The sequence below is a fragment of the Somniosus microcephalus genome, chromosome 19, assembly GCF_052327205.1.
Source record: "Somniosus microcephalus isolate GS21.2 chromosome 19, FLI_Smic_1.0, whole genome shotgun sequence".
In the NCBI taxonomy this organism is placed as follows: Eukaryota; Metazoa; Chordata; class Chondrichthyes; order Squaliformes; family Somniosidae; genus Somniosus; species Somniosus microcephalus.
In genome coordinates, this window is record NC_141005.1 from 39,662,480 (window position 1) to 39,676,455 (window position 13,976).

Consider the following 13,976-nt stretch of genomic DNA (forward strand, 5'->3'; position numbering starts at 1 on the left):
CTCCCATCTACCCCTTGATAAAATAAGGATTTTCGCATTGGTCATTCAGGCAGTTTCACAAATTTACATATCCCACAGCTAAAGTGATCGACTCTTTGACATATCAACTTGGTGACAGTTAGGTGCTCGAGAAGCAGTGAGATCATACTGCATCATGATTGCTAATCACCCCGCAACCTCCAGAATCTCACAATCAATCTCGATGGTTCACATGATTATTAGTGCTACACTAAACAGAACCAACATTTCTCCCACTACTACCTTTTAATGCTTCTAAGGTGTAGAAAGGAAATAGATTTGAAAAATCCATCTCGTGCTATAGTCACTTTGAACAATAAAACAAAACAAATATTTGTAAATGCCCAGAGCAAAAGCTGAGTTATTTTCACTAGACACCATACTGGAGTGGGTATGTATCTACCAAAGAGGTAATGTGTCACTCTTTAATTTAAAACCTTTGAGCAGTTTAGTCAAGCTTTACACAAGTAGAAAAATACAGAAATAAATCACCTAATGTATTTGAACACACTATGGGGCGGAACAAAGCTTCAGGTGAGACCAGATGGCTCACACCCACCCTCCCAGAGATGTGGACCCATTAAAAAGCAGTTATTGCCAATCAGCTCCTTTAAAAGCAGCTTGATGTATATCCATCTAAAGGGTGTAAGGATAAGACATAGCTGGTTAAATATTCTATGAATATTTGCCACATATGCCGATGGAACCACAGACCCATCTGTGGATGGAACTGGTCAGAGTTGAAAGTGCGAGTTCTGCTCGGATAATATCCTGAAATTTCACTTCATTACCTTTTGGAGTGCGGGGCTTTATCGTTGTGGAGCTTTTAATAATCAGTTCTTGGTTGCCTTGGGGTAATATTATAAATTAAGTTATGCTTGGTCCATTGGGGAAGAAGCTTGCTGGGACAAACCACCTTATTTGGTTGTATGCTTTTTTATATTTAAGGGAAGATTATAGGAATGTAAGTAAACTAAAGAGAGCTGGAATGAAAAATCAGAAAGGGGTCTCACCTAAACATGGGGTTTCTCATCGTTCCAGCTCAATCAGCCTTCTGTTTAACTCAGTGATAGTCATGCTTAAGAGCTGTTTGAACATTATTTTGGGGCCATACTGAACAAAGGGTAACTTTCAGTCAATAAAGATGATAACGATCATATTCCCACTGTGGGTTACCCATCCATACTACAAGATGGATGGTCCAGATCATCCATACAATAAAATAAATATCAATTTTGTAAAAGTCAAAGCACTGACACAGCTAGAATCATTGCTGTTTGCAATTCTATATAGAGAATATTTTATAGGGCCTAAAATGGTTAATTCTTAAGGTCTCAACAAAAAGAATTAATAAGTGTTTATTACAAAATTGTTTGGTACAATTTACAAACATTTGCAAAACTGTTCACATAAGCCTAAACTGCTACATTTCCCCGGATTCTAAAATGCAGTGAATCATTTATTTCTACAGATTAGTCTTCCCGTAGATACTGTTCGGGTATTTCTTCTTCTGCTGGCAGATTTGCAGCCTCTTCTATTCTTTTTAAATGAATTTCTTCTACCTGTACTTGAGCCAATTTAGCCTCAGCTTTCAGGGCCAGTTGTTTCATCTCTTCCACTTGACTCTGTGCCATCTGGATGTGTGTGTGCGCAGTTATTGAGGCTGGATCTGCACCTGGGGAAAAGAATCTTAAAATTAGAACTCGGCCATTTAGGAAACACTTTGTCCATAAAGGGCAGTGAAAATCTGGAAACTCTCACACAAAAGGCTGTGGCTGCTGGGTCAATTGAAAATTTCAAGACTGAGATCAATAGATTTTTGTTGGGCAAGGGATATAGAGCAGAGGCAGGTAAATGGAGCTGAGATACAGATCAGCCATGATCTAATTGAATGGTGAAAACAGTCTCGAGGGGCTGAATGGCCTAATCCTGTTCCTATGATAATAAAATTAACAATGGGGGAGGGGAAGAGAACGGGAAGGAGACAAAATGATCTGATCAAATGTGGCAGCATTTGGTCTTTTCACTTCTGGGGTCTGATAGGGCAAACACCGAATGCAAACCTTTTCTGGCGATTGCAAGGGTCCTACAAAAAACACTTTCTAATGGACATCCAGAATTCAGCACTGTATTGGATGTCTCAAGAAGACAGAAGAATTGGAAATATTTATGTTCAACTCAATCCCTACATGGCATGAGTTCCCAACTTAAATTTCCCCCATATTTTGGCACTAAATAAATAATCTCACTCAGAGATCATAAGGAAGGTTGGTGTCACAAATGGAAAACTTCACGCTGGTACAACATCTTCTGATGTTGGAGTTTACAGTGCTGGTACACCATAAATTGGCACCAAACTTGTTGCGTGCCATCAACTCTGGAATCACCACACTTATGCTGCCATCGATGTACACCAAATAAGCTCCTCAATACTGAAGCAGTGTTGTCAGCTCCAAGATAACACCTGGAGCGAACACATAACCCCAGAAAGCAGTACCCAAGCTCTCATCTGGTCAGTAATGAAGCTCTCTCACTGGCATGAGACCAACCCTCTCCCCAGAGAGGCAAAATCACCAATCACTTAAACAATGGCACTGTGATTTCCCCCAAAACTTGGAACATCACAGTATAAGTGCCTGCACAGCAGCACTCCACATTTCAGAGGAAATCAAACGAGCAAATAGAATACTATCCTGCACTCCCTCTCCATACAGAGTTAGCTCTTGCTCCCGATTCAATCACCCCTGTACTCGCTGAACTACATTGGCTCCTGGTCCAGCAATGTCTCAAATTTAAAAATGGTCTCGACTCTCCCTATTTCTGTAACCTATTCCAGCCCTACAACCCTCCGAGACCTCTGCACCCTCCAAGTCGGGCCTGTTGCGCTTCCCCAATTTCCATCGCCTCTCCATTGGTGGCCATGCCTTCAGCTGCCTAGGCCCCAAGTTCTGGAATTCCCTCCGTAAACCTCTCCGCTTCTCTATCTCCTTCAAGACTCCTTAAAAGCTACCTCTTTGATCAAGCATTTGGTCACCTGCCCGAATAGCTCTTTATATGGCTTGGTGTCAAATTTGTGTTCGATAGACTGTCCTGTGAAGTGCCTTGGGATGTTTTGCTATGTTAAAAGGTGCTATATAAATGCAAGTAGCTGCTGTTGCTCCATACATCGTCAGATTTCTACTGACCAGGAGTCATCAATGGGCTACCGATCTGGGCAATATGTTTCAAAACTTAAATTCTTCAGCATAATTGTTCACAAATTATTTTCTATACATAAAAACATTTAAAATGATGCTGCCCAAGTATTTATATTGCATATTTAACAGAGTAGCCTTTGGTTTCTGCAAGTCACATTAGCAAATAAGAACATATAAAAATTGCAATTATTTTCTCATTTATCAGATGTTAAATGGTACATGCGTCATTCTTTGATCTCAGAAGATCTTATTTGTATTGCTGGGAAACCCTCCTGTGTACTGAGCACAAACAACTCTTCCAGTTGACAGCACACTCATACCTTTCTCATGACATTTGGATCGCCATTTGAAAAGCATTTTTCTTGTATCATAACTAAATAGCATGCAACTAAACCATGTTTTTGTAACTTCAATATAGACAATACCTGCTTGATATGCAGCCTCTGCTGCCATTTCAGACAGGCTGACTGCAGTCATCCACTTGGACTCAAAACTGATATATGTTTCCTGCTTCGTTTTCATCTGCAGTTACATTACAAAAGATAACAGTTATAAATTACTCACAGCTTACCTAGAAATAATACACAAGGTTTTCAACAGTTATGTTTCTTGTTTAAAATATCATTTTATACATCTCTCCCTTTGGAAAATAATGCTTTTTTAAAAAAACTTAATTATAATAATTTTAATTAAATTACTTTAAATTAAACTGGAAGAGTACGACAAAGGGTCAGAGGTTCAAACTAGTAAAAGACAAATTTAGGGTCAATATGTGGAAGCTTTACTTCACACAAGGAGTGATCAACACATGGAATGGGCTCCCCAATAGAGTAGTGGAAGTGAAAAACCTAGAATCATTTAAGAACCAATTCGATGCTACAGTGGGAGTACTTTAGGGTCAGTCTGGATGGACGGGCAGAATGGCTTCCTCGTCTAATTTTCTTGCAATCTTGTGACTTCTTAAAATTGGCACTAGAAAAGGTTGTTTCATAATAAACAGTATTTCATTGCAATTTCATCTGAGTGCTTATTTACAGCATGTTCCCAACCTTCTTTATTTACAGGAGGTGCTGCAGTGGGTTAACATACCATCTTTTACCTCTGGGACCTGGATTTAAATCCAGTTTTGCCCGACGGGTGAAGGCCCCTCTTTTCTGGCAATACAGGCCCTATATGAAATTAGTTTGGGCAGTCTCAATTTTGTTTCTTGCACATGCGGACTCCAAACACAAAAATGCCTTTAATTTGAAACTATGTTGGCAAACTCAATCTGGCTAGCGTGGGAAATGGAGTGACTGGCGAAGTAGGGAATGCTGTTCTGACGTTAGGGATAAAGGCCAGTGCTGTAGCAGAACAGCGGAAGGTTTACTTTGCAGCAGTCTGTTGTATGTGTGATTTGGGAGTTCCAGTTACTGATATTGGAAGCTTGAAATAGGAAAATGTTCTCTGCCCATTATAGCTTTAAAGTATATATAATTTGAGAGCAAGCATTGAAATGTACCGTTACACGAGCCTCAATTATGACCTGCCAAATAGCATCTTCCTCTTTATCACTTATCTTGCCAGCTAGGCCAGTATACTGCCGCTGAAGTGCGATCAGAGTGTGGACTGCCTGGAGTAGACCAACATATTTATTACAAGACAGCATTTATTTTAGAAAGCAGACATTAAATAAAAGACAAAGTCAGTTTCCTTAATCTAGCATTTTAATCTAATGGACAGCTCTATTGAGCCATCATATTTTGAATTCTTTACGTTTCTACAAATTTCAAAAAAAAGTTAAATAGTACACAAGATTACAGTCTTTGATAATTCTCTAAACAGTAACTTTACTCATTTAAAACAAACTAGAAAAAATTAAATAACAAAATTCAAGTAACATGCAGCATGTTTTTCAACCACATTGCAGACTCGATGGGCCGAATGGCCTCCTTCTGTGCTGTACTATTCTATGATTCTACATATGTAGACATGGTCGGGGAGGTCAACTTGCTTACCATCACTAGGAATGAAAAGTGCCCAGATAGAACACCATTTTTTGGCCCAAAACATAGGATATACAGCACAGAAACAGGCCATTCGGCCCAACCAGTCCATGCTGGGGTTTATGCTCCACTCGAGCCTCCTCCCGTCTTTTCTAATCTAACTCTCATCAGCATAACCCTCTATTCCCAACTCCCTCATGTGCTTGTCTAGCCTCCCCTTAAATGCATCTATACTATTCGCTTCAACCACTCCCTGTGGTAGCAAGCGCCACATTCTCACTTCAGGCACAAAAACTGGCCCTGCAGCTGAAGGAAGCAGTGTGGTGATGGCAACAAAAACTTATAAATTGTAACTTTAGAACTATCATCAAATTTAAGCAAACAAAAAGCAATTATGCTCCAACATACCTTAGTATATTCTGTCAAAGCATCAATTAGTGCAAGTGTTGTTTGTGACAGAAAGGTACTGGCACCGTCAGTTACCAATGAGACGGCCCGTTTGATTAAACCTTCATGAGTAAGAGATGTTGATTGAGACTGTGGGAGAAAATAAATGCAAAGGTTAGGTATGGATATCTCCATCTGGAAGGGAAATAAGCAGCATCCATAGATACACAATACAAACAGTACAGTTAATAACCGAGACCAAATGAACACAATGAACAGATCCAAGCATATTATTTCAATATACCTTTTCCATTCAATTAAATTATTAGAACGAGCTACTGTTTTGGGTGTCGACACTTCATCGCAACTGAAAATTTAAATGTAAACAAGCATTTTAGCAAGGTTGAAAAGTGAGAGAGAATAAAGGAAAAAAAGAGATAAACAGCAGATTCTCCAATCACAAAGAGAGAGTTAATAGCCTCAACATTATTATTAACACAAAATTATAGACTAAATCGGACAGCAACTTCCGGAGTCCGGACATGCACAGTTAAACGTGGAAATCCAGGAGTTGCGGTCCGAGTTACCCTGCTCCTCCACAGGCTGCGCTAGAACAGTATCTCACCGATAGACGTGGCACTGGAAAACATGCTATGGCGTGAAGTTGGGGTGCTTGCCCACTAAACACGCCAGCGGTAAAAGTTAGGGTTGGTGCATTCAGGAGTAAGTGAATTTTTAAATGGTGTGATAAGTGCCAAACAACCTATTTGGCCCTGAACATTTAATTTTTAGAAGTATGGCGTCTCATCCCTTCAGAAGTTAATTAGTGTTAGAGATTTAATAAAAAAATTAAAATAATTTTTACTTTTTCTGACCGTCTTTTCTCTCACTTTCTTAATTCCATCTGTCTTTCACAATCTTTATTTGCTTTCTGTACGTGATTTAAATCTAAATTTATACTTCCTGGTTTAGACTCTGCATGTCTCAGTGAAGATTCTTCAATCTGATTGGTTGAAGAGCCTCACTGTGTCTTGCCCACAGATGCCCTGTAGAGGGCACTGCATTGGATCAGACGCTGGATTAGAGCAAGTCTCCGCTCAAAAGCCTGCAAAAACTTTGTGGGCAGCTGTCAGCGTAGCGAAGGGAGAGTGCCGTTCCTTCGCCACTGACCGGAAAATCCGTGCCAATGGGTTTAATAACCTGCAAACCACTTTATAGGAAATTGTTAGATATTATAAAAGATCAGTGAGGCAACGGATAGACAATAAAACAACATGCAAATAGTCAAAAGTGTGGAAAGATGAGAGGTGCCTACCCCAACAATGACTAAAAAATAGGGGAAATTAGAAAAAGTCAATGCTGCAGGTATATTTATATTTGTTGGAAAACCAATGATGCATTTATCAATATTTAACTATAATAAAAGAGCAAAAGGACAATAAATATTCAATCCCTACAAACAATGTTAGTATTCCAATGTATACGCATCCTGCCAGTAAAATTCATGTTGCTACGCTGTGGATGAATTATACATAATGTGGCTCTGGATAACATTTGAAGATAGGTGCAATTTTTCTTAGGAAAAAACCCATCTAAGTGTCTTTAATAGTCAAACAAGTGTAAATATCCTTTACAGCAAAATTGGATTTGTGTAGGAAAGTTTTCCCAAGTTGATTAACTAGGTAAAACCCTTAAAAAAGTCACGGTGAGATATTGCTTCTTAACGGTGTACTGACATTACCCAAGGGGTACGCTCATGTCGGATAACAAATTTCTGCCTGAGTAGCACCTGTTTGTGTGTATGAAAAGAAAGACAGACTTGCATTTATATAGCGCCTTTCACAACCACCAGACATCTCAAAGCGCTTTACAGCCAATGAAGTACTTTTGAAGTGGAGTCACTGTTGTAATGTGGCAGCCAATTCGCACACAGCAAGGTCCCACAAACAGCAATGTGATAATGACCAGATAATCTGTTTTTGTTATGTTGATTGAGGGATAAATATTGACCAGGACACCGGGGATAACTTCCCTGCTCTTCTTCGAAATATTGCCATGGGATCTTTTACGTCCACCTGAGCGCGCAGACGGGGCCTCAGTTTAACGCCTCATTCAAAAGACGGCACCTCTGACAGTGCAGCTCTCCCTCAGCACTGCACTGGAGTGTCAGCCTAGCTTTATTTGCTCAAGTCCCTGGAATGGGACTTGAACCCACAACCTTCTGAATTAGAGGCGAGTGTGCTCCCAACTGAGCCACAGCTGACACTGTGAGCCCATGACCTTGTTCAGAGATGGCATTGTGTCAACATATAGTGGCGAGTAGGATTCTACAAAGGAAAGGAATGGAATCTACAAGCTGTGGTGGATGGCAAAGAGGGGAAAAAAATCACGGTTACAGCACAATTTTTCTCTTTATGGTGCTCAAGAACAAAGAGCGTATCCAAGCACAAGTACAAGAAAACAGTAATGGAAGTGTACATGGCAGGCCACCCACACGGATGTTGCCATGGTGTTGCGGTGCTGGTTTCAGCAGGTACCAGTGTAAAGTCTGCCCACCTCTAGCAGAATGGCTTTGTTTCAACAGCTTAGCATAAAATACTTCAAGACCACAAACAGGTGTGTGTGTGTGTGTGTGTGGGGGGGGGGGGGGGGGCTGGAAATGGAAGAAACATCAAACTGTGAAACATCTGTAGTAAAGCAGGTACGGTGGGCCTTGGGTCTAGTTGTTGTGGATGGCTCATGAAAGAATATTCCTGCCTCTCCCAGAGAGACATGAGGTGGCAAGATAAGCAAGGAGAGAGTGACAGTAAGTAGGAGAGAAAGCTACTGCGCATAAACAATGGATGGCAGTGATTAGATCATGCCCTTTATAAATCAGGACGTCAAATTAAAAAAGGCAAGGTTGTTTCCATTCTGTGCAGCAACTTCCTGTGTGTTTTTAATGTGATCAGACGCCCTGAATCATCTCCGACCTACGCAAGGCCAGAGTGAAGCACCTGGACAACAAGGTGCAGAAGAATGCTGGATTCCTCTTTTGCTCATTCACTGCATTGCCAGTCTTCAAATGTCATCCAGCTTGTGCAGCACGAGCCTCCTTTTCTGCCATCCAACAGTAACTTAAAGCTACAAAGTACTGTGGATATCATCAGAAACTTAGAGAATATCAAACTTATCTTCTCAAGTGCAGCATGGTGACTTAGGATACTGGTCCAAAGTACAATTGGACTTCAAAATAGCAGGGAGCCTCCATGCTGCCTCTTGGCCAGAGGTCACTCCACAGACATTTGGCAGCTGCTTTTCCCATTAGGCTGCATGTATCTAAAGTTGCCAATACCAACAGAGCTTGGTGTTCTGATTTAGGTTTTAGTCACCAATGAGGCAACAGCACCTTTACAAACCTCCAGACCCACAAAATTCATACACGACAAACCAAAGAAGAAATAAACATAAATAGGATTCAGTTTCCTGTGCTTCAAAGATCAGATTTCCGGGGTGGGGGTTTTGGAAACATATGTGGGCCACGAACCACAGTTTGGATACCTATGCTTTACATGGAGAAATAAATCATGGTTGTTGCTTAAATACAATATTTGCCTCTAAAGACATCTTATTAGTTATGAAGTATTTTCCCAAGTTTTAACTTATTTTAAATTGCCCAATTCCACTGCTCCCCAACACCATTATTTCTCCACTCACTTCAGGCATCCACTCTCCTCCAGTGGCAAAGATAGGAGGGGACGTGGAGAGCAAATAGCCACCCATAGAGAAGTGGATGCAGTGGAAGACTTTGAAGTGGGAAGATTGGGGAAGACCGGACAACTCTGCTACATATTCTTCACCAGCAGAACTACAGCTCCAACCGTACATCTTGTCTGCCATCTTGTGCATCCTGCACTTTGATAAAGGCAAGAAATAAAAATGGGGTACATACGTGAAGGAACCAACATATCTTGCCTCACTTACCTTAGCATTAAAGTTCATAATTTTTGAAATATTTATGACCAATGCTGAGAAATCATAACCAAAGCAAATAGGGCATTAGGTTGTATCAACAGGACTATTCAATATAAAATAAAGCACATCAGTTTGTCCTTGTACAAGACCTAGGCAAGACCACATTTAGAATACCAAGTCCAGTTTTGGACCCCTCCTATGGTGGGATATAGAGGCTTTGGAGAAGGTGCAGAAGAGGGTCACAAGAATGATTCCCAACTTAAACAACCTTAGTTACTCAGATAGGGATAAAAAGCTGGTTCTTTTCACTTTAGAGACATGTAGACTTTAGGGTGATTTGACAGAGTAAAGGGCTAGATTGTGTTCCTATTGAAAAACTGGGGTCATTTGTATAAGTTACGAAAGGGCAAGGCTGGGTTAGATGTTCGGTGGTTCTACTTGCCCCCCCCGAGGATAGTAAAACAATGGAAGAAGTTTTCAACTCGTTTGCAGAGTACTAATTCCATACCTTAAAGAGAGCAGCACCAGTTCCTGGGTGGGGTAGAGATCATGGCTGTAAAGGTAGGTGAAATACCAGGCAATACAATCATGGTCAATGCACTTTCTGGGACTAGTTTTGATCGCCTCATCGCCTAAGGGGGTCAGAGAGGAATTTTCCAGATTTTTTTCTCCCTACATGGCCTTGAGTTTTTAATCTGTTTTTGTTTGCCTCTCCCAGGAGATTAAAGAATGAACTTGTGTTATATAGCACCTTTCACGACATCAGGGCATCCCAAAGCATTTTACAGCCAATGAAGTACATGAATGCACGGTTGCTGGTGGGTAAAGGGTGTTTAATCACGATGCTTCATTGTGTGGGGCAGGTTTGCTGAATCAAATGGTACTTTCCTGCCTGTCATTTTCCTATCTGTGTCTGTAACACTGCAAAAGATCCACTCGTGTACTGCATCCTTGGATTGCAATGCTGAACAAAGTTACTTGAAGAGCCCAGGCGTTGGTTATCAGTTTTCACTATGTATCAGCTAACTCAGGTCACAGCGATATCCTTCAGTAACTAAGTAAGTCATCAACAGAATGGGACTGTATCATCTGCTGGTGCCACTCAAATCAGGCCTAAAATGTGTGAAAGGGTTTTGATTTTTATAGTCAAAAATAAAATTATACAAAAATATGGATTGCCACCATCAGGCTGGATGCCCAACTATTACTGTTCTCAAATATTCAACTTCCACAACATCAGTCATCAGCACTCACAGCTCTTAACCACATGCACGAACTACTTCTCTCAGCTACAATATTTTTCAACGCGCAATTTTAACAACTATATTAATTGTACCCTGTACCTGTGAAATGGGAATAGCGGCCAGCGTTGCTCCCAGCCCCAGCGCCACTTTCTGCCACCTTCTACTGGGGCACCTGCTGTGGGACAAAGCCAAGGAGAAGGTCCTTTTAAAAGACAGAACAAAAACATACATTAAACGCGGTAGTGGGGCGGTAGAGCCGAGCGTTTCACCGACACCGTCACAGTGCCACTTCTTTCAGTTTCACATGTCCGAGCAAGTCCACCGCAAACTCTGCGCTGACGCGTGAGCGACATGTTACAATATGGAATCAAGGAGTAACAATTTCATGTCCATTACCGCGACAGCCGGCTGCACCGACACATCGCCCTGTAGAACGCCGCAGCCATTGTATCAACATTCCATCCAGCAGTTTCACGTCACGTCATGACGTTGGCCTTAAGGAACGAGCGCGTGACCCCCCCCCGTGTGTGCCAGTGAAGCTGCGCCTGCGCACAGCGGTGTGGCAAAGCTGCACATTGAGCAATGTCACTCTTTCAGTCTGTAGAAAAAATAAATCTCATCGGGCCTTCAGGCCTGTTAAGTACTCTTGTGGAATGACAATCACTTTCATCAGTTTAAAAATGTCCAGTCGCCGGGTCAAATCCTTATTTAGGCACACATGGCCATTCTGCCCACAATAAACATTGCCAGTCATATTTGTTGGTGTATTGCTGTTGCACTGTTCTTGCATCATGTACGTTCCAGAATGTTTTACCTGCCTGGTATCTAATGGACACAGGTAATAATGTTTTGTCAACTTCTTTGCCTTAATTTGGGCAATAAGTATGGGACTGGAAGACGCATTTATTTCCTGAATGTGGCTTTTTGAGACTTCCTACGAAACCCAAGCAAAGAGGACCTGCGAGAAGGAGGGAGGAGGACAGTAGGAATATGTTTGTGTGTGTGTGCTAGGCCGTTGCAGCAGAGCCTGGTCTCCAATCGTCTTGGATCCCCTTGCCATTGGACCCAAAACCTTGCTCTGTCAAGCCCGTGTGGTAGCTGGTGTGCAACGGCTACCCCACGTTAAAAGAATTCACGCACAGGCATCTTCCACCCTTTTAAAATGAAGTTCAGGACCTGGAATGTCAGGACCCTCATGGACAACCCCAACAGTGACAGACCGGAATGCCGTACTGCTATCGTTGCCCGGGAGCTCAGACGCTCTGCCCCACCTGTGACAGAGACTGTAGGTCCCGCATTGGACTCATCAGTCACCTGCAAACTCATTTTTAATGTGGAAGCAAGTCATCCTCGGTTCCGAGGGACTGCCTAAGAAGAAAGTACAACGTGTTAAATATTTATAGTTATCTACTGATTCTATATGGAGAACACATTTTATGAATGAGCCTTTGTGCTAGTTATAATCAAGCAATATTAAAGAAACATTTTTCTTAGTTTAGCAGACGTGGATTCTCAGAGAAGGTAGTTACTGGGGTCAATTGGCACCTTTACAATGGAACTCACATCGATATCTGTTGAGGAAGGGAATGAAGGTTATAGAGATATTAATAACAATGATTGATTTCTTTCTCAGGAGAGGTAGAGAAAGGGAAGCCCAGATTTCCCTAAGAATATGCCTAATGGAAAAAGTGTTGGGGTGCAAAGTGAGCAGTGTTCAGGTGGCATGAAAGTCCCATCCTACCAGGTCTTATTGCTATGGTCAGCATCAAAACTAGACTGAAAGATTCAAACACAGAGAGGAGGGTGTGGGTTTCATACTGAATGACATGTTCAAGATTTTAAAGAAGGGGAATTTGGAATAGTTAGAGAGGATGGAGGAGATCAGGGTGGACTTTTTAAAGAGGGTCTTAATAACAATAGTTTTGAAGAGGGAAGAGACAATGTCAGAGGAGAGCGAGAAATTGATGATGTTAGCAAAAAGTGGGCCAAGGAAAGGTTCAATGATCAAGAGTTGAGTAAGAAGAGGGGTTAAGGAAACAAGTGGTGGGTCTTATAAAGGAGATGAATCTGATGAGAGTTCAAAGGGGCTGGCCTGAAGCAAGCTATTCAGTGGGGTAAAAGGAAACAGGCAGCTGAGCAGATCGTCTCAGATTTGAAGATGAACAAATTCATGAGCTCCTCACACTTGGCATGAGGACGGAAGGGGTGGAGTGTCATGCCACAGGAGTTTGCAATAGAATCATAGAAAGTTACAGCACGGAAGGAGGCCATTTTGGCCCATCGCGTCTGTAATGTATATACCTTTAAGGGGGGTGTTATGTTCATTAATAAATAGACATTCTTATTATGAACACAGCTAGCTTTTGTTAGTTACTTTATTGAGCACATGTGGACTTGTACAGCATCTTGTAGAGGCTTCCATCTTGACTGCTGCCTTGTGGGTAGCCTAGCCTCATGGGTAATGTAGTCTTAATATAATATATAGCTGGGTAGTGTAGTCTTATACATAGCTATATACAGCTCTACGGCTCCACCTAGTGTCCACTATAGAATGACATGCTATTGATCACTACATCCCCCTTTCTTTGAGGTTTAACAAAATCAATATCAATCAACTTTCAAGAAAACAATAAAGATAATATCAGTAACACTTTTGTTAGTGCTCTATAAACATAAACATTTTCAAAACAGTCAACACATTTTCAAAGCTTTACATTGTACTCAAAGATTAAGTCTATCAGGCTCTTTTACTTCACGTGTGGATCTTCTCAACACGGGTAAGCCTGATGTGTCTTCATGAGATTGTTCTGGCGGTGAATGACAAGATGCAGTTGCGGCATTGTCATCAATCTGCTCTTGAATAGTCTCTTGTGTTTTTAGGAGAGAACGGCGGTTCCTCCTGAGAGTCTGTCCTTCCTCAGTTCTCACAGTGTATGACCTTGGTCCTACTTCCTCAAGAACTGTAGCTTTCCTGTTCCATGCATCTGGATCCTCAATCCTGACAACATCATCCTTTGTCAATGGTTTTAGAGTTTTGGATGACTTGTCATAGTATGATTTCTGTTTCAGCTTTAACAGTTGAAATCTCTGTCTCAGTTCCTCACTTTGCTGTTCTTTTGCACAGCATGGTAGCGTGGTGCGCAACTTGCGACCCATTAGTAGTTCAGCAGGTGAAGAACCACAGTCTAAAG

General features: G+C 41.4%; 1 protein-coding gene across 3 annotated transcripts; it reads right to left on the bottom strand.

Moving 5' to 3' along the window:
* Positions 1 to 1,360: 1,360 nt before the first annotated feature.
* LOC147104364 (diablo IAP-binding mitochondrial protein-like) lies at positions 1,361 to 11,288 on the bottom strand. Of its 3 annotated transcripts, none has more exons than XM_085961650.1 (6): positions 11,182 to 11,287; positions 10,885 to 10,987; positions 5,609 to 5,737; positions 4,717 to 4,827; positions 3,641 to 3,737; positions 1,361 to 1,693 (listed from the first exon to the last, which is right to left on the bottom strand). In XM_085961650.1, exons 1-6 carry the CDS (start codon positions 11,229 to 11,231, stop codon positions 1,491 to 1,493), a joined length of 693 nt encoding a protein of 230 aa, XP_085817776.1. In that variant the 5' UTR covers positions 11,232 to 11,287; the 3' UTR covers positions 1,361 to 1,490. The 3 variants fall into 3 exon arrangements, with proteins under 3 accessions (XP_085817776.1, XP_085817777.1, XP_085817778.1); XM_085961651.1 differs by having other exon boundaries at positions 10,885 to 10,960; positions 11,182 to 11,265; XM_085961652.1 differs by lacking the exon at positions 4,717 to 4,827 and having other exon boundaries at positions 11,182 to 11,288.
* Positions 11,289 to 13,976: the final 2,688 nt, after the last annotated feature.